General features: G+C 33.9%; 2 protein-coding genes across 2 annotated transcripts in view; one reads left to right on the top strand and one right to left on the bottom strand.

The window, feature by feature from the left end:
* Positions 1–16,745, top strand: part of LOC150102738 (ubiquitin ligase substrate adapter ZNRD2-like) — a 77,866-nt gene extending 61,121 nt beyond the window's left edge. The window contains exons 5-6 of the transcript XR_016548935.1: positions 5,850–6,068; positions 15,801–16,745. The gene's annotated coding sequence lies outside the window, so the exon portion shown is untranslated. The remainder of the gene's footprint in view (positions 1–5,849; positions 6,069–15,800) is intronic.
* Positions 16,746–17,821: 1,076 nt separating this feature from the next.
* Positions 17,822–23,717, bottom strand: part of LOC150102737 (heterogeneous nuclear ribonucleoprotein L-like) — a 61,552-nt gene continuing 55,656 nt past the window's right edge. Inside the window, exons 12-14 of the mRNA XM_090399641.1 lie at positions 22,814–22,871; positions 20,939–21,034; positions 17,822–18,323 (exon numbers count right to left, since the gene is read on the bottom strand). Coding sequence (XP_090255767.1) covers positions 18,265–18,323; positions 20,939–21,034; positions 22,814–22,871 — 213 coding nt within the window. The 3' untranslated portion in view covers positions 17,822–18,264. The remainder of the gene's footprint in view (positions 18,324–20,938; positions 21,035–22,813; positions 22,872–23,717) is intronic.

The following is a 23,717-nucleotide window of genomic DNA, read 5'->3' as shown; positions in this document are numbered from 1 at the left end:
ATTTTTTGTCGGATATGTCGTTGTTTATATAATTAAAAAAAGCGATTTTGGAACATAATCCTACTTTTTCTATCTGATCTGAGTCTCGCATGACGAGCTTTATATAATGCGGTATTTCTATGGAACGTAACATCCACATTATATGAGGGTTACCTATATATACATAATTGTGACAATCTAGAGGCCTAATTAGAAATGATTTGTCATTATCCATCCATTAAACCTTAACCCTGAATAGATTACAGCTTAATCTTCACATGTAACAGAAATTATCCCAAATCCTAATGTAAAGGAGATAGTTATCCTCTACAAAGCAGGTTCTAAAGATTAATGTACTGCAGAATGTATAAACTAATAATTTTGAGCATGATTTAGAAACCAAACCACATGTGAAATTAAATGGAATTTAAGCATTGCTGTAAAATATTCAGTGTTTACAACTTTATTATGGAAACTAAGTGCCTCTGTAGCGCAATTGAAAGAATAACAGTACGTTGTGCCCTTCGATTGGAAAAGGCCTAAGTTCGATTCTCGTCATGACGGGAGGAATCTTTATATGGACTTTTTCAATCGAATGCGAGTTAGCCGATCTCATATGGAAGTAGCAGGATTTTCCCTCCCGGTAACTCTTTTTTCATCCCACATACAGACAAATCGGCCCTTCACAACACACGCAATTTACAGACAAAAAATACTAGTTGTAGTGGGCAGTGGATAGCATTGATTGGTTGAACTTATAGTAGTCATATATATATATATATATATATGGAATTCTGGATTTCTCACATTAGATCTTTGTAATCTGGTTAGATAAAAAAAAAGCCTCCAGCCACCAGTATTATCATATGAAAACAGTGTGATTTATTTACTCTCTCAAATGTAGCAGTGAAAATTGTTTTGTCACTCCTGCACATCTGATATCATCAATCTACCATGATTTAGGTCAGCATTGTGGTCGCTTTTCCTCTCATGGAATCTAATCCAGTACTACTTTTGTCCATTGTTGATCTTGTCTTCGAGCAGTATGCCAAGCCCATTGCCACTTTGCATTTAGTGTTCATGTTTCACAGTCATATGTCAATACGGGAAGAATACATTGGTTAAAAACTTCTCTTCAGGCATAATAGGAGTTGGCTTTTGAGTATTGACTAATTTTCCAAATGCTTTCTGCTCAAGCATTGTGTCTCTTTTAATTTCATCCATGATGCTTTGTTCCGTTGATATCTGTTGTCCTAAGTATATGTAATGATTACTTGTTTAATTTCATTATTATTGCTTTTTATTATTTCTGGTTGACATAGCTGTTGAACATAACTTCTGTCTTCTTTAGGTTATAATTAGGCCAGCTGTTTTGCTAGCAATTTGGTATTCACAGATAATGAGGCTGTAATTCATGCACAGTTGAAGTAAAGATAACTGTCATCTGCAAAGCGTAAATGGTTTTAATATCCTCAAACCTTTTTCTTCCCAATCGGAGAAAGAGCTTTGCTCTTTTTCCAAATTTTCCCAAAATATTTTTGTATGTCTGACAATCATTTCCTGTTCTGCTGTTTAAGATCCCCAACAAGGACCAACTTTTCCTTTTTCATTGTGTCACTTGCTTTCTCTAAAGCATCAAAAAATTTCCTCCTCTTCTACCTTAGTAGAACCTTCTGTGGGACCATAGGCACAAATAAGTCTCATTGTCCAATTCCACATTCTGATATTTGCCCACATCACTCTACTTGAGATTAGCCTCGTATTTAGTGTTGAATACTATGGCTGCTACTCCTTTTCCTTGATTGTCATTGCCTGAATATAACATTTTGTATTTATTGCTCAGAAAGATCTCGCCAGTTTTTGTCTTTTTTGTTTTAGTCACCCCTATTATGTCGATCTGGTACTTATCTAATTCCTCAGCTAGCTCCATTTCTTTGCCATTCAGGCTTATGTTGATAGTACCGATCTTTAAGTTGGGGGGTGTTTTCAGATTTGTTCCAGTAACTGACTTTTTGCTGTTCGCCCTGACGAAAACAACAGGGCCTTGTTTAACCAGGCGACGTCCCAGTCGGCATGAAATTTTGTCATGTTGTGCCATCATTTTTATTTTGGTTTAACCAATAAGAATACAATTTGGTCTGCTAAATCCGGCAACAGGGTGCACCACGAGAAGATGAGGATTGAACATTAGGTCAGAAGCCCTGGTCGGTTCTCTGCATTCCTTTAAAGGCTATGTGGAGGTCTCCTCTCAGTTATACAGCTTTGAACTTTAAGCACCCCAAAAGCAAAACGCACACAGTCTAATAACATCAAGGACAAAGATTGGAACATAATCACTGATAAGGAAAAGATAAATGGAAGATGGGGAATACTTATCAGATCTCTATGATGATAATGGTAACATGATAGATGATTAACAACACCTTAAGTTAAACGTAACAACAGATACCACTCTACTGACAAGAAAAAAGGTACAACATGTAACAACATGTTGTTACAACATGTAACAACATCAATCTGCATACCAATTCCAAAGAAAAATAATGCACAAAATTGCAAGGATTACAGAACTGTGAGCCTAAATATCCCATGCATCTAAAATTTTTTTAACCATTGTTAACAAAGAAATCGAAAGAGCCTTAATTAGTGAATTCAGTGAACAACAGAAAGGCTTCAGAAGAGGAATGGGAACCATTAATGCTATCCTGGAACTAAAAATACTAATAGAAAGATCACTTGAAAGAAATAGGAACATTTACATATGCTTTAGACTTTCAGACTGGATAAAACATAATAAAATGTTCAATATATTAGATAAATCACACATAGAAGATCATGTACTTAAGATTGTAAAAATGATTTACACCAAACAGAAAATGCAGCTGTTTAACTCTGAGGCTTCTGTAGTGAAAATAAAAAGAGGAGTTAGAAAAGGTTGTATCCTTTCATCAAATCTATTTAATATCTGCAGTAAGACAGTGATGAAAAAGATTGAAAACCAAAAAAGAGGAATTATTATCAATGGTATAAAATACAACAATCTTAGATATGCCGATGATACCATTCTAATAGCAGAAAACAAATTCAATTTCTGCAGCTACTAATTGAAGGAGTTTTTTGGATTATATATACGAGGGTGGTCTGAAAAGTTCTCGGCCTCAACCATAGATGGCAACACTATCAGCAAGTTTTTTTTTTTTTTTTCCCTAAGTTAGTACATCTGTCATAAGCAAGCATGTGTAGTTTGTTTTATACAGCTGTCTGAAGCAAAAGTGTCGGTATCCCTTGAAATGGATGAAATTGAGTATCATGTGATTATAAATTAATTTGTAAAAGAAGGTTTAATGCCAAAACTTCATTTGAAGTTCATAACAGTTTATGAGCACTCTTCTCCTTCGTTTTTGACAATTAAGAAATGGGCTGCTGAGTTTAAACGTGGCCATACCAGCCTTGAAGATGATCCACTTGAAGGATGTCCAAAAAGTGCAACAACGCCAGAAATCATTGATGAAGTGCACAATATGGTATTGTCTGATCGGCGAGTCAAAGTGCGTGAAATTGCTGAGACATGTATTTCAAAAAATGTGTAGGCTATTTTGCATGAAGAATTGCAAATGAAAAAGCTTTGTGCAAGATGGGTGCTGTGCTTACTCACAGCAGATCAAAAATGTACTCATGAAAATCTCTGAACAGTGCTTGGAGCATTTTAACAAGAATAAAACTGATTTCGTGTGTAGATTTATTACTGTGGATGAGACATATTCACCATTACACACCAGAATCCAAACAGCAGTCAAAACTGGACAGAAGCCAGTTGTTCAGCGCCAAAAAAGACAAATTCGGTTCCATCAGCAAGAAAAGTCATGGCATTGGTGTTTTGGGATGCTAAAGGCATTTTGTGTATTAATTATCTTGAAAATTGTAAAACAATAACCAGGGAATATTATTCTGATCTTTTATACCAGACTAGGCAAAAAAATTCATGAGAAAAGACCCAGTTTTCAGAAAGAAAGAAAAAAAATCATCTTTCATCAGGACAATGCACCTGCCCACAAAGGTGTTTTGGCAATGGGAAAATTAAGGGATCTGCACTATGATTTGTTGGAACATTCACCCTATTCCCAAGATTTGGCTCCCTCTGACTTCTGTCTCTTCCCAAAACTAAAACTCTTCCTCATTGTTCAGCGTTTTTCTTTGAATCAAGAGGTGATTGTAGAAGGGTATTTTGCAGATCTTACTGAGAATCACTACAGGGACGGGAGCATCGCTGGAATAAATGTATTAGTCTTAAGGGAGATTATGTTGGAAAAGAAAAATAAGTTTGAAATTATAAATTCGTTTTTTTTTTCATTGTTAGGCCGAAAACTTTTCAGACAACCCTCGTAAATGCAAAAAAGATGAAAATCTCAAAAGATAACAGATCCGAGCCAGAAATATTCATAAACAATATGAAAATTGAACATACAACAAAATACAAATATTTAGGCACCTACTTTGCTGTAGATGGAAAGGAAGATAAAGAAATAAAAAATAAGAACAGCCATAGCTAAAGATGCCTTCTGAAAAAATCAAGATCTGCTCATAAGTTCTGTGGATATTGAGACAAAGAAAAGAATGATAAGAATGTTAGTGTGGCCAGTTTTCATATATGGAAGTGAGAGTGAGACCTTGATATTCAAGATGAGAGTAAGATAATGGTTTTTGAAATGTGGTGCTGTAGGAGAGCTCTGAAAATCTCATGGACAGAACATGTGACAAATACAGATGTCCTACAGAGAATGAGAACACAGAGATCTTTACTACAGGAAATGATCCAGAGAAAGATGATGGTGAGATATGTACTGAGAGGTTCAGCAGGACAGAGAATACTAACAGTTTTAGAAGGAAAAAATATGGGAAAAAGATCAAGAGGCAAAAAATGAAGAACATGGCTTGGAGATATAAGATCATGGACAGGATCGCATGGCTATGCAGAAACAAAAAGGAAAGCCACCAACATATAAAACTGGAAGGACATGGTGTTGCATCCTCTCACTGATGAAGCTACATGAAGAAGATGGGATGATTGAATATTTTCAAGTACAGAATAAGTATATATATATATATATATATATATATAAAATTGCATGGGAAGTATTTAAACAATACTTAAATGATGCGATATCAGAGTGTGTCCAAGGGTCCGAAGAATAAATAGGGTAGGAGGTCAAATGGATGTATAATCTTATTAAGCAAGAGATTCGTAAGAAAAGGATCATTTGGAAGGAATACCGTATGCATAAGAATGAGGTGGATTATGAAAATTATAAGCAGCAGGCTAGATTAGTCAACTGTTGTACAGAAAGCAAAGTCTGAGTATGAAATTTAGGAAGTTCTTTGTTCTTCTCTAGTTCTGTAGTGAATTTGATCTTATTGCGTAGCGAGTTGATTTTGTTCAGAAACATGAGGTTTTCCATGGTATCCTTCCAGATGATGAACACATCATCGACATATCTCCACCAAATTGACGGTTTTGGTAAAATGGTGGAAAGAATATCCTTTTCAAGTTTTTCCATAAAAAGGGCTGCACATGGTGGTGACAGGGGGCTACCCATTGCTAGACCTTCTGATTGTTTGTATACAGTGTTGTTAAATTTGAAGAAATTTGATTTCAGGCAATGATGAAACAACTGTGTTATGTCTTGAGGGAAAAGTCTTTCAGAATGTTGACTACCTCTACGATCGGTACATTAGTGAATAAGGACACTACATCAAGACTAGCCATAATGTCCATTTCTGACATTTTAATACTCTTGATTTTTTTTCTACAAATTGTTGAGAGTTTTTAATGTAGGTCTGTGTCTAATTGTTCCTTTCATTAATTTTGCCAGATGCTTTGCTAGTAAGTACGTAGGTGAGGATCTTCCATCAACTATTGGGTGAAGAGGTACGTTTTCTTTATGAATCTTGGGAGCCCCATAAAGGCATGGAGTAATAGGATGCAATGATTTAAGTTGTTTTTTAAGTTCATCCGACCAACCGGTCATGTTGCAGATAAGAGCGTTAGTCTCCAGATGATTACTCATGATGGGATTTTTATCTAAGATTTGGTAAGTGGAACTGTCTGCTAGTAACAAGTTAATCTTATCTAAGTAATCTTTCGAGTTGAGAATGACCGTTGAATTTCCTTTATCGGCTTTTGTTATTATAATGTTTGTTGTTACGTAAGTTGCAGCTAGCTTTCTTATCATATTAGGTATAGATCACAAAAACACAGCATCATTCACATGCTCCGTAATAGAGCTTTAAGGTCTATTTCAAAAGAAGCAGATGTACAGAGAGAACTGTCACTAATAGCTAACACTCTATCTCTTAATGGATACCCTCCTAACATTTTCAACAAATGGCTATTTAAAGACAATCACACAACGTGTCATGGTGTCCCAATATGTGTCCACAGTTGTCATTCCATATATTAATTCAGTTTCCACAAAATTGGCGAGAATGTTAAAGCTCATAACATCAGAGTGGTTTTTAAACCAACTACCATGATCAGACAAATCTTAAGATCACCCAAAGATGAGGTACCTTTCTTCAAATGTCCTGGAGTATATGAAATTCCATGCACCTGTGGCCTTTCTTACATTGGTCAGACTTCTAGAAGTTTTGAAATAAGACAGAAGGAACATGTGGGGGGATGTCAATCATAATAGAATCACCACATCTGGTTTAGCTCATCATTTCTCAACATCAAATCACGTTATAGATTGGAAAAACAGTTCTATGCCTTACATCGAGAATGACTACAGACACAGAACTTTAAAAGCAGCAGCTGTGGTACTATGCACAGGCAATAATTTAAATAGAAATCAAGGTATTATTCTTAAAGACATATGGAAAAATCTCACGATCTCTCTCAGTTCAACAGAACTACAATATGCAAAAAACTACACAACACCTGGTCATGTACCGGATTCTGACTGAAGCATTCGAACACATGCACGCCATCAAACATGAATGATCAAATGTAACGGCCTAACAGTTACTAAAGTATATGTTTCATTTGTTTTCACACCAGTTCAGCCTTGAAAATGCTAGACAGTGGCTAGTGAAACTTGCTTGTTGGCTCTTTGTATATTTTATCATTTATCTTCTGGTCTTTTAATAATAAAAGTTCTTTATATTAATACATCAGACCAAATATGTACAATTTGAGTCCTCATTTTGTTAAAATCTATCAACCTGGTGTATCCAACATTGCTCACTGCTGTCTCTTCACTGGATGAAGAAACTCAGGTGTATGAGGATGGTATTAGAGCTGTTGCACAAACTGAATAAGAATTCAGCAATAGGGACTGGTGGGATATCAGTATATGTGCTAAAAGAGTGTTCAGCTGAACTGGCTATTCCTTTTGGCCAGGCTGTTTAATGCGAGTCTCAGAACGGAAGATTCTGCGGGAATGTATGGTAATTCCATTGCACAAGGGTGGTGCAAAGACCGATGTATACAACTATCGACCAATCAGTACCTCAGGAGTGGTGGTAAAGTTGGTTACGGCTTGCATTCAGAAAGGATTGAGAAAGAATCTCTACTTTCTGATTAACAACACGGGGTTACTAAGGGAAGATCATCGTTTAGCAACTTGCTCACATTCTCTAACAATGTTACCATTGAACTAGACAAGGGAAATGGATACACCATGATACTTTTGGATACTAATACAGCATGATAGAATGTTGCATAAATTAGAGAATATAGGTTTGGATTATAGAATATTAGCATGGATAACAAAATGGCTGACTGACATATCAAAAAGTGGTTTATGTGGGATGTGATTCTGCAAGATTTAAGGTGATCAATGCTTGGTCCACTGTTATTCAGTCGATATATTAGATATTGGGAAGGATATGACAAGCGACATACAGCTATTTGCTGATGATGCCAATATAGGCAGGGTAATCAGGAATGCTGCTGATATGCAGTACTTGCAGAATGATTTGAATAGGATGGAATTGTAGGCATGGGAAAATGGATGTCAGTAATGCCAAAGTCATTCATTTTGGCAGGATTAGATATCCAATGTCATATTATATTATATATATGTATAAATGTGTGTTGGTGGGAAGAAACTGATAAGGCTAGGAATCTTGGAGTGTCAGTAGAAAGGAAGTTGAAGTTAAGGGGTCATGTAGCAAAGATTGCAAATACAACTCAAAAAAGATAATCACAATGCTGAAATGAACATTCACATATAAAGATAAGGATGTCATTTTGCCTCTTTACAAGGCCTTGATAAGACCTCACTTGGACTATTCTGCACAGTTCTGGTCTCCATTGTGATTCTGGTATATTGAAGAGAATGCAAAGGAGTGTGTTAAAAATGAAATCATTGTGGAATAATGGTTATGAAGACACTGAGAATTTGTAGACTGCAAGCAGGAGAAAGATTGGTGATATGATTGAAAATTACAAACTTCTCAAGAAAGGGTCATACAGGATTTCAGTTTATGGAGGGTGGGGGAAAGGACAAGAGGGCATCCTTGAAAGCTGGGAATGAATGTCACTAAGAAGGGGTGAGGGCTAGATTTTTCTCATAAGATGGTGGTGATTGGAATGGATTGCTATTGGATGTTGTGATTGCAAGCAGTGTGAATGAATTCAAGAATAAGTATGATAGCTGGTGCATGTATTATGTGACCTCCCTTGATTAGTCCCTGACTCCCTGGAGGTCTCTCTTAATAATTATTATGCTGTTATTACATTAGGCAGATGGAAAGAGTTTACCACTTTTTTCTTTCCCTTTTTCTGCAAATGCTTTTCCTTGTAATATCACAGTAACCTCCCCCACACACACACATGCACAAAAGAAACACAATCAATGGAAACTGGTGTCCTGTCTTGGGGAAGTTTTCCCAGTAATGCTTCACCTTCTGATACCTTGAGCTATAGTATTATCCAATCTTGTTATGACTACAGTAGCAAAGAATATCTTAGAAAACATTAAAACATGTGGAAATATATTGAGGGAAGCACATTCTTTTCTTTTGTGTTTCTGTTAATGTTAAGAGATTATCTCAGTTGAAAGCTAATGACAACTGTTATAGTGAAAAGGGTTGCAGCATTAAACATGTTGCCAGAACAGAAATTTTATGACAGGCTATATATCCTTCTCACCATGTTATTTCTGCCCATTTTAATAACTCCAGTGTTAGTAGTGAACAAGAACGATTGGATATTGTGCAATTTAATGGCCTGTGTCCTATAGAATCGGTGCTATTTTAATCTCACTATTACAAACAGTAAAAACTGAAAACTTTCACTATAATATATACTGAATTTCCTAGCAAATTTTGTCACAATTGGAGAAAGGAATAGGAAATGGAATAAAAGAAATAGCAGAAAATCATACATTGAGGACAATAACACAAAGAATTGGCAGGAATGATCATGATAAATTTTCTGATATGTACTTTCAGGGCATGTTCAGGCTATTATGACAACACTACATTACTAATCTATCACCAATTTTCCTCCAAATTGGTCTATTGTCTGCACTCCAATATCATATCTAACATTTCATTCTTCTGAATCACTCCATCTAGACCTTAGTCTTCTGCAAGGGGTTTTACCTGCCATCTTAGCATAACACCTGTTTTGCTAACTTTTTCTCTCATTTAAGTGATCATATCAGCATATATTATATTATCCCTGCTCACATATTCCTAAATGCAAACAATGTCAAGTTCTTTCCTCATGCCTTTTTTTTATATTATTCTATCTTTGATCAAGTCCTTTATTTTTAATCCAACTCTCAGATCCATAACTTAAAACTGGTCTGAACACTCTTGTATGCTGCTAGTTTGGTGTTTTGGCTAATTTCTTTCTTATTCCATACCAGGTTTTCTTATTCTGTTTATTTCCAGTTTTAAATTTATAAATAGCTGAAATATTTTACTTCTATAGGCTCTTGATTCAGAATGCAGGTAAAGTTGTCTATGTTCCTGCCTGTTTTCATACTTTTCTTTTTATTGCTAATTTTCATGCCAAATTTGTTACAACTGTTGTTGTTGAATTTAGTTAGAGAATCCTGGAGATTTGTATTGAATATTGTGTTTAGGAGTACATCATCAGTGTAGAGCTAAGTTTGATCTCCAATTCGAATATCAGGTTTAATGCCACTTTCTTTCATAATGCGATCTGTTGTCTGATTTTACATTAAATTAAATTATCTTCCTGTATTCCCTTCAATTCTAACTCTTGACTTACAACTTAAATATATATATATATATATATATATATATATATAGACTATGTTATTGCCCTGTCTCATAACTGTTTTGAAAAGCTTTTCCATAGGCACCTGGTCATGTCTTTTCCAGATCTACATCTACAAAACTTAAGTATAGATCCCTGTGATTGTTCTACTATTCATGAAATAAAAACCTAATCCTGACTTACTTGGTGTAAATCCTGCTTGTTCTACCATTTTTCTTCCAAAAATTTTCTCATTCTCTATCTGAGTATGCCTGCATAAATGCTACACTTAATAGAGAAATTCATCTGTAATTCTCACATTCAGCTTTATTCCTTTTTTTTTTTTTAGAGCTCTACTCAAACCTGGAATTTGACTTGACCTGTGAATTGGGTGGTGACCTACTGCAAAACTCTTATACCTCCATAATTGAGCATTTCTGGTCGAATATTATCTACTCCAGCTGCCTTTCTGCATTTCAAATTTTCATTGTTTTTTTTCTACCTCAAGTATTGATCTGTACTCATATTTGCATTCCTTTTAAAAATTTTCTACTGTTCTGCTTGGTACATTTAGCAATCTTGCAAAGTAACCATTCCAGACATTAGGATATCCTTATCTTCAGTTTTCATGTCACCTTTATCATTGATTCTTTTTACAGTACTTCCTCCATTCTTGAGCTTTAATAGCATTCAGAACATTTTGCCATCTTCCTGATATTTCCTTTCTATATTCTTACCAAAATTTTCCATATCTTTTCTTTGGCTACTTTCACACAGTTTAGCACTCTTACATTTTCTCTGTATTCTTTTAGGGCATCTAGGAACTTTTAGTATGCTTTCTACTTTTCCAAGACTGCTTGTTTAACTTTTGCAAGTAAAGAAAAATAATGCCATGTCCAACATGGCATTATTTTTCTTTCCTTGCAAACAACTTCATGTCTCCCTAGCTGAATCAGTGTTTGCGCAACTCCAAGGTTATCTATAGTTACCTGTAAATGCTGATAATGTTTATTTTTCTTTCCTTGCAAACAACTTCATGTCTCCCTAGCTGAATCAGTGTTTGCGCAACTCCAAGGTTATCTATAGTTACCTGTAAATGCTGATAATGTTTAAAAACTCTCTCTCTATATATATATACACACACACCTTTCTTTTCAATGTGATATTCAGTTTTATCCTACTTAAAACTAAGTAATGGTCACTTCCAGGTTTGAATCCTCTATACACTCTTGTATCCTGAACTTGCATGCAGATATTGCTATTAACAATACCATAGTCAATGATGCTTTTATTTCTTGTCTTCTCTCCATGTGAATTTGTGCACAGCCTTATTCTGCAACATTGTTAGTAATGACAAGTAAATATATTCTGCAATTATATATATATTGTGCAGAATATTTACTATTATTATTAGCCATGCCCTTTTCTCCAAATTTTCCCAAAATATTTCTATGTCTGGTGATCTCCAACAAGTACCACTTTTAATTTTCTTTGTCAGCTGTTTACTTAAAATTTCTCCAATTCTTTCTTAGAATTTTCTGTAGGACCATAAGCACAAGGTTTCATTGTCCATTTTCCCATATAACTGCTTGAAACTTTCTAAACATGAAAAGTTTATTTTCATGTTTAGTACTGAATGCTATCGCTATCCCTTTTCTTGATCAGTGTTGCCGGAATATAACATCCTATACTTATTTAGTAACAACTCGCCTGCTTTTGTCTTCATATGGTACTTTTCTAGTTCTGCAAGCTCAGTTTCGTTTCCATTAATACTCCTTATATTGGTGGTTGCTATCTTCATTTCTTCTAGATATTGAGCATCAACTGTCCTGTAATCTTTAATAATGAACTACTCTATTCTAAATATGTGCCAACTATAACATCTTAGGTCAGAAATTTTTAATAGATATACGAGTCTTTCTAACTTAAAATTAATGAAATACTGATTAATTTGAAGCTAAGTAAATTTATGTAATTTGTTGAAGTAGCAGCTCATTTTCAGTTTCAAAGACTACAGTATTTCTTTAATTTACAGTTCTCTTTATGGCAGCTGTGCATTGTTGGGAATCTGACAGCAGCACCAGCTGCATTTCTTACCCCCCTCCCTCCAGATTGACTAATGTTCATCAATTTTGTTCCCTTCCTGTATTATTGGAAGTGACCAAGTGACACTATTAAACTAACATTTGAAATTTAAGCATTCATTCTTGATTTTCATTTTTATAAGTTCATACTCTAGTTCAGGGTTTCTCAAACTTTTTCTACGACGGAACACTTCGCAAATCCTGAAATTTCATGGAACACCTTGGTTATTTTGTAATTTGTGCTGATTTTCATTGACATATCCTATTCTGATCATCAAAAATTTATAATATTATAAGTACTTACGAGTGAATGCAGACTTTTTCTCCTGTGTGCTGGTAGTTTTCCCCTCCTTTGTACATCCTGGAGATCTTTGTAGGCTTGAGGTGGATAACTCACTCTCTGTTCCGTCACAAACACCTTCAATAAGAGATTTCTTAATACCAAAATTAAACATTAAACAAAGAGGCTTGTCTCTTATTCATATTAGAAATTAAATCTGTATTCCTATTACTTTTATAAAAATCATGGCACTCCGGTTTGAACAAGCACTTACACACTGCAATACGAACTTGCGAAGAAAGTATTCAGTATTAATAGATTTGAGAACCGGATGCACAGACTACCTTGATCTTCAATTTCAGTGGAAAAATTTTCTTTATACTTCCTTGCTGATTGGTCACTGACATTTGCAACACAGATGTTATTTCGTTCAGTTTTGAGAACACGCCGCCCATTATTGCAATCAGCATGCAGACAATTTTTATGATTGGTCATAAACGGCAGTATTCTCTTTACCGATTGTTGAAAGATTTCGATGTGCGAAAATTAACGAATATTTGAATATTTCCATGTTTAAAAATATGCCGCTTGGTGACGACATTTGCTACGCAGATGTCATTTCCTTCAGTTTTGAGAACAGAGGATATGCCACCCATTGTTGTAATCGTCTTGCAGGCAATTTTTATGATTGGTCATAAACAGCGGTATTCACTTTCCTAAATGTTGAAAGGCTTCGACATGTGAAAATTAACGATACAGAGATTCTGTTAGGCGTTCTGGGTCTGAGCTTTTCGACATATTCATGAATATTATTCTCCTCAGAATATTTCTACTAGAAAATATTTATTCATGAAAAATGCTTAGAAAACTAAAATGACAAATTCCAGAACTTCTCGCAGAACACAGTTTGAGAAACCCTGCTCTAGTTCTTTGCATTTTCGTGTTGTCATTGTGTGCTTTACATATTCCATTGTCAATATATTTTCTGCAGTTCCTTTTATTTCAATATTTCTCTCAATCTGTATTTCAATAATTTTTTTACTTGTTAATTGTGATTTACTTTGTTTCACAGGAACGGACTGCTGTGTTCTTTATCCTAAATGTACTATTATGTATCTTACATCATGACTTGTAGACAGATTTATATGTTGGTAACAAGACTATTAAATTATTTAAGGAATTTGCAATGTATACTGGAATATTAATTAAAAGAAACTTTTAATACCTCCTATATTTTGGCAGTGTCACATTGCCATCTTCATGGGAAGATTCAACAATGACGTGCACGCACACACTACAAAAAGCAAATGAAGCAGAAGAGAGTAAACTACTGTTGTTCCTAGAGTTCAAAAGGCCCCTAGTGGGCTATGTTGGGCTGAAGTTCTCAAGATGCAAGCTTCCCAAATTTGGAGCAGTCTCATGCACCCGAATTTGTTAAGGTTTGGAAAGTTTTTTTTTTTTTTTTAGAGCTCAGGCTGATTCCATGATTAATCTTTCATATTTAAATTTGCTGTGGTGGCTTTCTTCCAACATATTCTGTGGCAGGTATCCAGAGCCTGGTCTGCAAGCCCAGAGTGGCTGTACTGGTGAAACTGGATGTAGTCTTTGTTCTGAAATCCTGACATTTACTGTCCTGCCTGTTTGGCCAAAGTAGTACAGTTTACAGCTGCAAGGGAGCTGGTATACCCTACATAGGTCTACGGCAGTGATGGCAAACCTATGACACGCATGTCAGCTAGCCCTGAACACTTGAGGGATTCACGTGACACACCTTGGATGTTGAAAAATATTGGTATTCAGATGTAAAAACTGCAATAAATCGTGTAAGATCGCTCTCAGTTAAGGTAAGTTTCTTCATTGAAAGCACTTTCTACCAGTAGTCAGCAACAGAAAAGTCATTAAATGTAATATGTTTGTAATTTCAGTTTATTAAATTAATTGTATAATATAAATTCATAGATTTTATATCAATATCCTATTAAATAAATAGCCTAATATAAGTCACCATCTATGATTATGTAAAAAAAAAAAGTTTGACACACCTGGGTAAAAAGGTTCGCCATCACTGGTCTAGATAGAACACTATCTTTTAAACCACATCTCATTAACACAGCATCCTTTTTTATATCGTGTGTAACAAGAAGTCAGGTCATATTTTTTTAAGATATTGGTTAACTTTTCAGAGGTGCCCCAGATATAGAGAATGGTGATGAATTTAGTGTAATCTTTGTTATGAAAGGGGGGGGGGGGATTTGTAGCCATTGGCTAAGAAAGTGTTAAGGATGTGGTTTAGGGCATTGTCACCAGATGACAGAATGCAGAAATATTTTTTCTGCACCAGTCATAATCATACCCCCCCCCCCCTTTTTTTTTTCTCCCTGCAACCAAACCCATAGTCTACTGTCAATCAAGAGCATTCCACAGACCACTTACCATCTTGGTCATAGAACAGTTTAATTATTCATATTGTATGTCTCTTACAGTACATGCAATGTGTATTTAAGATTTTTGAGTCAGGACCAAACTAATAATTAGAATGAGAAGGAAATTAACATTTAAAATTCATACATGTATATGTACATTCAGTAGCCACCACTGGAAAAGAAATACAAAAAATTCGCAGCTTAATTCTTACACATTTGTATTAGAATATCTTCTTTTCCATATCCCAGTCAGCCAGAGCAAGAGTTAATAAATAGCAAGACTGGATATAGGCAAGACAACAGTTTCATTCTGGGGCTTATATTTGCTCTGTATGGAATTTAATATTGATGATTTATTAAAACATGCAATTTCAGTTTTGGTAAACAAAATTGTAAGTACATCCATTTTTGGCTAAGTACCATTACTATTACAACAGTTCATTATCCCTCTTCAAATGCTATAAACTTGTCATAGGCATCTCAGTATTTCCCAAGAAGAGACAAATATCAGCAGTTCAACTGACAGTGAAATTCCTGATATGCAAAGTGGTGTTCAGGCTACTATTACAGCACCACATGATTTAGATTTATTATTAATATAGTATCAATAAATTTCCAAGTTTTCATCCTATTCATGTATTTCAGGTCAAAGAAATGCTCAGATATAGAGTTATGAATGCCATCATAAATTAACACATTTCAAGTTTTTGATTGCTTTTTCTACTTCAGGTAATGACATGTACTCCTGTTTGAATTTCTCTTGAAAATGTTTCACTATAATCAGAATTGTTTCATTTTAGTATTTTACAGTTACAGTAACTACTCCAAACATCAAGTTGACCAACTGACAGATCACCTATGAGATTTCTCTTGCCATGTGCACCAGTGTATTTTCCTCCACACATCAGATATGAGATATGTCACTACATGGCCACAAAATTCAAGCAAACTTGATATTTTTGCAAAACTACATTTTAACAGCCTAAGTTGAATGCATCTCAGACCAGGTCCTGTAAGTGAGGTACTGCTTATGGTCACTTCCAACAAGTTTACAGACCTGCAAGTGGTCAATTATCCACTTGGTAAGGAACTGGCAGAAATTAATATTTTATTCTTAATTGACCCTATAATCAAATAACTGATTTATCTATTATGTAATTTTTATTGCTTTTAATGTGTACTTCATTACTTATCAAATTTGCTTTTTTGGAATATATTTGGATATTATGCAGTGTGACTACCATGGGGTGAATGCTGGACATCATACCTACCCACTGTACTGCTGTTCATTTCCATATGGTGCACGACAGTTGCAATTGGGATAGTTTCATGTGCTTATTATTATTAGTAGTAATAAGTAGTAACTACTAGTAACTCATGCAGGAAACACAAACTTGATTATTTGGAAAAACTAGATATAAATATGGTGCTTTTATTCTTCTCAAGATCAAGGAAACATCGTAATGATGGAAGAATTTTGCTTATTCATCTGCATGTGAGCTAACATTTGGGTACTAAAGATGCTGGTTTGAAATCCAGTGAAATATAAGCTAATTAATAAACATCTTAATTTAGTTGTAATATACTGGTAAAAGTTATGAAGCCAGTTAATAAACACCTTTTTCTAATTTAATACATTAAGTATTGTCATACTGTTAAAATAAGTTTAGGTTTATTTGCCTTCCCTTTTTCAAATGAAGTACTTGCCACCCATAGCATAAATGCAAAGTTCATAAAGGTTGGATATTGTATCATTCTACAACCTTTGGTAACAAGGTGCATAATGGTAATATATATAGACAGATCTCAGCAATATATGGTTACATTTCTTGAATTAATAATTTAACGTACAGGAAATTCTGTAAGATTCAGGCATTAATGCCAAAGAGCCAACTCCTATTCTCCACACCCTATAACATTAATACTGAAAGCTAGAGAGCTGCAATTAACTTCTTCCAAAACAGGAACATAAGTACAATTAAACAACTATCGAAATCGTTCTTTCTCCTCTTGTGGATTCTACTATATATTTAGAGTTATGCATATCATACTACTGGATATTAGCCATGCAAAATGCAAGCAATACCTTGATTTTCTTTCAAAGCCTGGTTAATGCTAATAAAAATGAATTTCTCAGTTCCATACCATTGCACAAAACCTGTTGTCTAGTGTGTTCTCACAGACTACACATTGCACTGATTTGCTGATAATAGTTCATTATTCCTCCTCACATAAAATCTCGTGCTGCTGAGACAAATGATCTGTAACTGTAAATCATCTTAATGTCATTCTTCAGTGGATAGAAGAAATCATCAGTTCAGTGCAAATTTTGTGGAATCTTGGATATTAAATTCCTTATTCTGTTTGATAAACTGCAGCTCCTCAAACAAAATCAGGTATTATCATGCCAACCTGCATATCCAAATTTTCCAAGCCTCTTAGACCTATTTTCTTTCTTGTGCTACATGTCTCCTGAGCAGCTGTTCACAGTCGTACAAAGCCCACATCTGCTGTACATTAGGGATGAAAAAAATAAAAAATGCTGATTAGTAACAAGTTGTTTGAAGAGAAAGTGAGGAAATACTTGGTAATCAATGTGCTCATTTTTGAAACAGCCATACCCATAATGGGTTAAACGAATGAACAGTAGAATCTGAATTCGTTTGCTATTCATTACCCTTAGAAAAAGCTACTACCAATGTTCTGAAGTACACGTTATATTTCACTCAAAATTTTTATAATGAATTTGAAAGGAATGTTACAATCATCGTGATTTAAATAATGAAGTGATATGATAGCTATTTTTCAATGTAATTAAGTCTCCTGTAACTTAGTTGTTTATTAAGTATAATCCATACATTACATAAGTGCCATAGATATAACACAGTGATTCTAATTAGGGTAGAATGGATAGATACTCTTTTCTTGACTTCGGGATTGAAGTTACGTGTCACTTGCAGAAGAGGTGAACTAGAAAACTTGGTTCCTTAAAAGAATGAAATGCTAATCTCATTAGTAATGTTTAATGATTTTTTTTTTTTTTTACACCTTTAAAGTAACTAACATACAACACCTAATTGTGAGCAAATCCATGAATGTGATATACACGAGCAATGAAGACAAGTTATGTCGTACAAGTGATTTAAAAACTTTTGTGGAAAGATATTTCTACATCTTCTACACACCATACAAATTTGTAAATTTCACTGAATATTCTACAAATAAAAAAATTCATGAGTAGAAGAGAGTCACATTCATCTCATTTTAGAAACGAGAGCCAGATGATGAAAAACACAGCTTGAGAACATATGGAAACTTCCCATCTATTAAGAGGAGAAAAAAAAAACATTAATAAAGATAAAATAAGCACAGCATTATTATATTGCTTTTTTAAAAAAAAATTAAAATTCAAGATATGATTTGCATTTCTTTATAGCACTGGTTTTGAAATATTAATACTATGTTGACATTGAGGAAGTGAACAAATCGCTATAGCTAGCTGTAACACTGATTATGTACTAATTAGAATCTCTTAACTGGAAAAAGTCTGCACTTATGGACCAGGTACTGTCACTAAGCTAAACACACATTGTTACAGCTGACTACAGCAATTTGTTCACTTCATCTGTTACCATAGCATTAATATTTCAAAATCAGTGCTAATAAAGAAATGCAAATCATATCTTGAATAATAAAAAACAGCAATATATAATGTGATATCTCAATAAGGCTTTCAACAGAAAGTATTGCACATAAAATACACTTCTATAGCATGCAATGTAGCTGAGAACTGATCAGTGAACATCTTAAAAATTACCTTATGGCTTATTATTATTATAAGTACTCCAAATGTAGCAGGACTTCAAGATAATACAAACAATTGATGTAAACATTTTGAATGATCAACAACTGATTTTTGAATTGAGCTTTGATAAACTTAAATGGTGGTAATTTCCTGCACACAAGCCAACAATAACATCAGAATAGAAGTGTGGCTAGTTTTCTCTCGTATTGATAAATTAAGAAAAAAAAAAAAAAATCTGCTTGAGAAACAGCAACACATATCACTGCATGGTCAATAATGCAGTACTGGTTAATCAGCCTAGCAATACACCTGAAAGGTAAACAAAATAGCTTTCTCAAGAAAAGCAGAGCCCATAAAGGAAACTAAGTATGATTGGGTTTCTATTTCTTCAAAAAAGAACACATCAACAAAGCCATCAATGCCAGGCTTTATCTTTAATATGACTGCAATTGATATTTGTTCAGGCTTCTAAATTGAACTCTCATATCTGTGGTTCAAGTACTATTTCTAACCTAACTCTTGAGATCCATCTTTCACAAACCATAAATGGTTTGAATATATCTTGTATACTGTTTTTTGTATGGCTAATTTCTCTTACATATAAATTTATTCAAATGGCTTACCAAAATGCTTTGCTTATTCTGTTGTTTATTTCCATATATTTAATTTGCCAGAATCACCTAAAAACTACCTTAAAATAACTGAATTTTTTTCGTTCTTTAGAGAATCTTCCATTAAAAAATAATGCAATCCATATACATGATGAATAAGAGTGATATAGCATGCACCCTTACATTTGCCCCATATAATTATAGGATTTTGAAAAACCCTTCATCTGGGTACCTTTGTGATATACAGTAGTCCCCTTATCCGCAGATAGTACCGAACCCTATACATAACCATGATAGGGTTTAATTTATAAATTAGGCACAGTATGAGATTAAAAGCAATAAAATAGAACAATTATAACAATATACTGTAATAAAAGTTATGTGAATGAAATCTTAGCAACCTCAGCATACATTTTATTATTATTATTATTATCATTATTTTATAAAGTTGAGAACTTTCACCCTTTTCACTTTTAGGAAGCACTTTACGCATTCTCTTTGGCATATCTGAATTGCCAGCATCATTACTCGTGATTTAAGGCTAATATTAAGTAAAATAAGGGTTGCTTGAACACAAGCACTACGATACCGCAACAGTCGATCTGATAACCGAGAACTACTCAGACAGCGTGCAATTTAAAACTTATGAATTGTCTATTACTAAAATAAAGAGCCATATGGCTTCATTTCAGCAATGTAAAATTACATAAGCAAACTGGATATTAGATCCAACATTATTTCAAAGCCAAACGTTTCTAGAAACTATAAAAGTTTTGTAAGTTGACCTGGGAGTTTATGAGATTCGGCATCCTTGCGTTGCCTTAGCTTACACTACTTCTACTTAATAGCTAAGGCAACTCTGGGATGTTGTATTCTCGTAAGCTTATATTACATTATAAGCTTACGAGATAGCTTATAAGCTTATATTACACTATAAACATTCGGCTTTGAAATAATGTTGGCTCTAATATCCACTTTGCCAATGTAATTATAAATTATTTATTTCTGGAATTTTCCATTTAACATTTTGAGACTTGGGTTGATTGCAGGTGGAGACTATGGTACCTTTTTCCAGGTTTAAAAAAAAAAACAACGTAAGTACTGATGTTATATTCCCACAATTTCTCCATTATTTGTTGTAAATTGAAAATGATTCGCTGCATGTTTCTTAAGTTTACATTTACCTGTAATTCCTTTCAAAACTGCTTTACATACGTTATTTTTTTACTCATATGTATAATCTGTAAGAACCGACTCATTTGTCCTTGCTAAATGTTGTTTATTATTTACCCCAAAGTAGATTTGGAGATATGAATTTGAAATTCATATCTCCAAATATGAAACTAGTGAGTCTTAAATATCTTTTGATGTGTATAAAGGATGTGCAATGTAATTTTACACATAGTAGTTGTATATAACCATTGAATTGTTGCATTTAAATCGATACCTATCCAAAAGCCAGTATATTTCAGGAAGAAAGAAAGAACATAGTAAATAGATACTAACAAAATAAATAACTTACTTGGATTTGGAAGTGGTGTGTGATTGCATGTAATGAGACCTTCAATTGCTTCTGATACACCATCAAACTCTAATAATCCAGAAGAGCTTCGTTCACCTAAAGGATTGATTGTCATTTAACAAAAAAATATAAATAGAACTATTGCAATGTTACATTTTCACAGTACTATACTATATACAAAACTATATACTCTAAGGCAGGGTTTCCCAAAGCAGGATCCAAATATTTACATTCGCTTTTTTAAAAAACTTAATTGAATGCAATATTTACAACTATTTTTTGCAAGCAGTCCATCATGCAAATGTAAAATTTTATAGCAAGAAATAGCCAGAGATTTTGGGGCTGAGTTTAAGGTTTATATTCCCATTCACTTTATCGTACTTTGTATTCATTCTACCGTGTTGTCCGTGCTGTCGATAGAAACTGTGAGTAATCATTTTCCCAATAGGATTTATCCAATGCTTATTCTAAGTTATGGCAGCAGCTAATAGAAATTTCAATTAACTATGAATTGAAAGCCAAATTAAAAGTAAGCAAATTTGCAACATTTTGGATTGACTTATGTGAGAAATACTCAGAAATTGCTGTTCAAGTTTTGAAGTTTGAACATATCTTTGAAAAGATGTTCACACTATATGCAGCTACTAAAACTAAATACAGAAACAGGATAATTGCAGAAAATGATGATGCTAAAAGTCCATCATACCAGACTTTTAAAAACAAATGCACTGTAGTCAACTTAAATTTTTTAAATTTACAGAGCACCAAATTGTAAAATAGTGAGTGTTTATTGATTTCTTCCTTTTTTTCCCTATGTTTATTTTAAAGATTGAGTTCTGAGGATTACGCAAAAAAATTTTGCTTGCTTAGGGCTCCACTTTAGCAAGTTTCAGAAACCCTGCACTAAGGGGTTCAATTTCCTTTAGAATAGCCATGTAATTACATGTATTGCAGTCAGTATTGTTTTTTATAAAGATGCATGCAAATTATGTATATGCATAATTTCATTCAAAATAAGTAAAAATATCCCCTATTCATACCTTTAGTGATGAATGAATTTAGTCATAAAAATGTGGTTTTTATGACTAAATAAAAACCACATTTATTTGTGGTTTTTATTTACTAATATTTGTGTACTCGTTAGTACACAAAGTCCACTTTGTAGACTAGTATTTCATTTCCTCTTCTGTTATATTAGGAGGGTTGTTAAAAAATGAAGTATTCTGGATGGGGGTTGAATGCGATTTTTCCCAGCAGAATCAGGATTTGTGAACCGATTATTTCAATTTCCCATGTAATCTTTAAAGGATGGAGTTCCATCAGATAATATTTAATCCTTTAAATATGGTTATATTTAAAGGATTAAATATAACCATAAAATTGTTATATTTAAATCAAAACCTATCCAAAAACCTCTATTTTCAGGAAAAAAGAACTCTCATGCCATTGGCAAAGAAGATAAAGTAACTGAAGAACCAGCTAGGGGAAAAACAGGCCAAGGTTATTCCAGTTAGCAACTAGTCTAACTTCATAATTCCCCCCTCCCTTCTGGTAGCCTATTGCAATGAAAGTATAGACCATTTCCACAGACACTGCCACTTTGTAGACTAGTATTTCAAATCAGAACATTTAACCAAGAACAAATAATAAATTTTTTTTTATTTATTTACAATAACTTTTTCAACTAAAATCAGCAGCCCTGCCAGGGTAAAGGATTAGCAAGTCATCTCTGAATTAGATTTGCAATATTTTGCAGGGTTGTCTGCAAGCTCCTTTTTACAATCTGAGGCAACTCTGAATAAGTAGTGGACCCACCAATTATGAAATGACAGAAATTCCAGAAAGTATTATTTTAGTGTTAGGGAAATGACTTACTCTTGGACTGGAACAGCTTAACACTTTTTGGAGGAGTTACTTCAGCATCCTCAAATACCTGAAATTTCAACAAATATGAAAATGAATATTAACATAGAGCATGTACTGCTGTCATTCATGTATAAACAAAGTACATATATATACTATGAAACAGACAAGAACATAAATCAACTGTTCAATCTATACACAACATAATGGTTAATAAACTAGATTTCCTCAACATGCAATAGCTTTTTTTCCTTCCTATTTTCTTGCTAATGCTGGAATATTTAATGCTCTGATTTGCTTTTCTCCTATTCATGTATGAATAGGAGAAAAGTCTGAGCTTCTTTCAGACTTCAAATCCTATCGATAGTGGACAGAATAATCTTTTTCAACTGATAATCTAGCTAATGGCACCACATTTGATTCCTCTTACTCATTAGTACACAAAACCAAAAATTCAAATTTCTAAAACTAGTGTCCTAAATCAGCCTTCTTGGGAGAGTGATTGACTCGCCAACAAGTCCAATGGCTAAAAGTTCAAATCCCACAGTATTGATGTTCGTAATTGTTTTTGGGTGTGAGATGAAATCTATTGTCCAGTCCGAGATTACTGCATAACTAGAGGCCTGAAAAAGAGCAGGGTATCTGATTTATATAAACTAAGAAATACAACAACAAAAAAGGATAGTTGTTATTAAAAAAATGTATCTCCATACAGCCTTCAATGGGAAGCTGACAGCCTAGTTCAATGCTCAAAACAACCTTAGATCTTCTCCACTTATAATACTCATATCACTTCCCTTTTCTGACATAAACATTACTTCTAAGGTATTCTCACCTTCTAAAAAACACATCCTTTTCCACTCAAGATGTTACATTTCACCCATTCACTTCCTGTATACAATTCTCAAATTTGCCC

This window comes from Typopeltis vanoorti, chromosome 10 (genome assembly GCF_054136105.1).
Source record: "Typopeltis vanoorti isolate ZY-2024b chromosome 10, IOZ_Tvanoo_1.0, whole genome shotgun sequence".
In the NCBI taxonomy this organism is placed as follows: Eukaryota; Metazoa; Arthropoda; class Arachnida; order Uropygi; family Thelyphonidae; genus Typopeltis; species Typopeltis vanoorti.
Note: the sequence above shows the minus strand (reverse complement) of the source record. Positions and strands in the feature narration are given on the sequence as shown.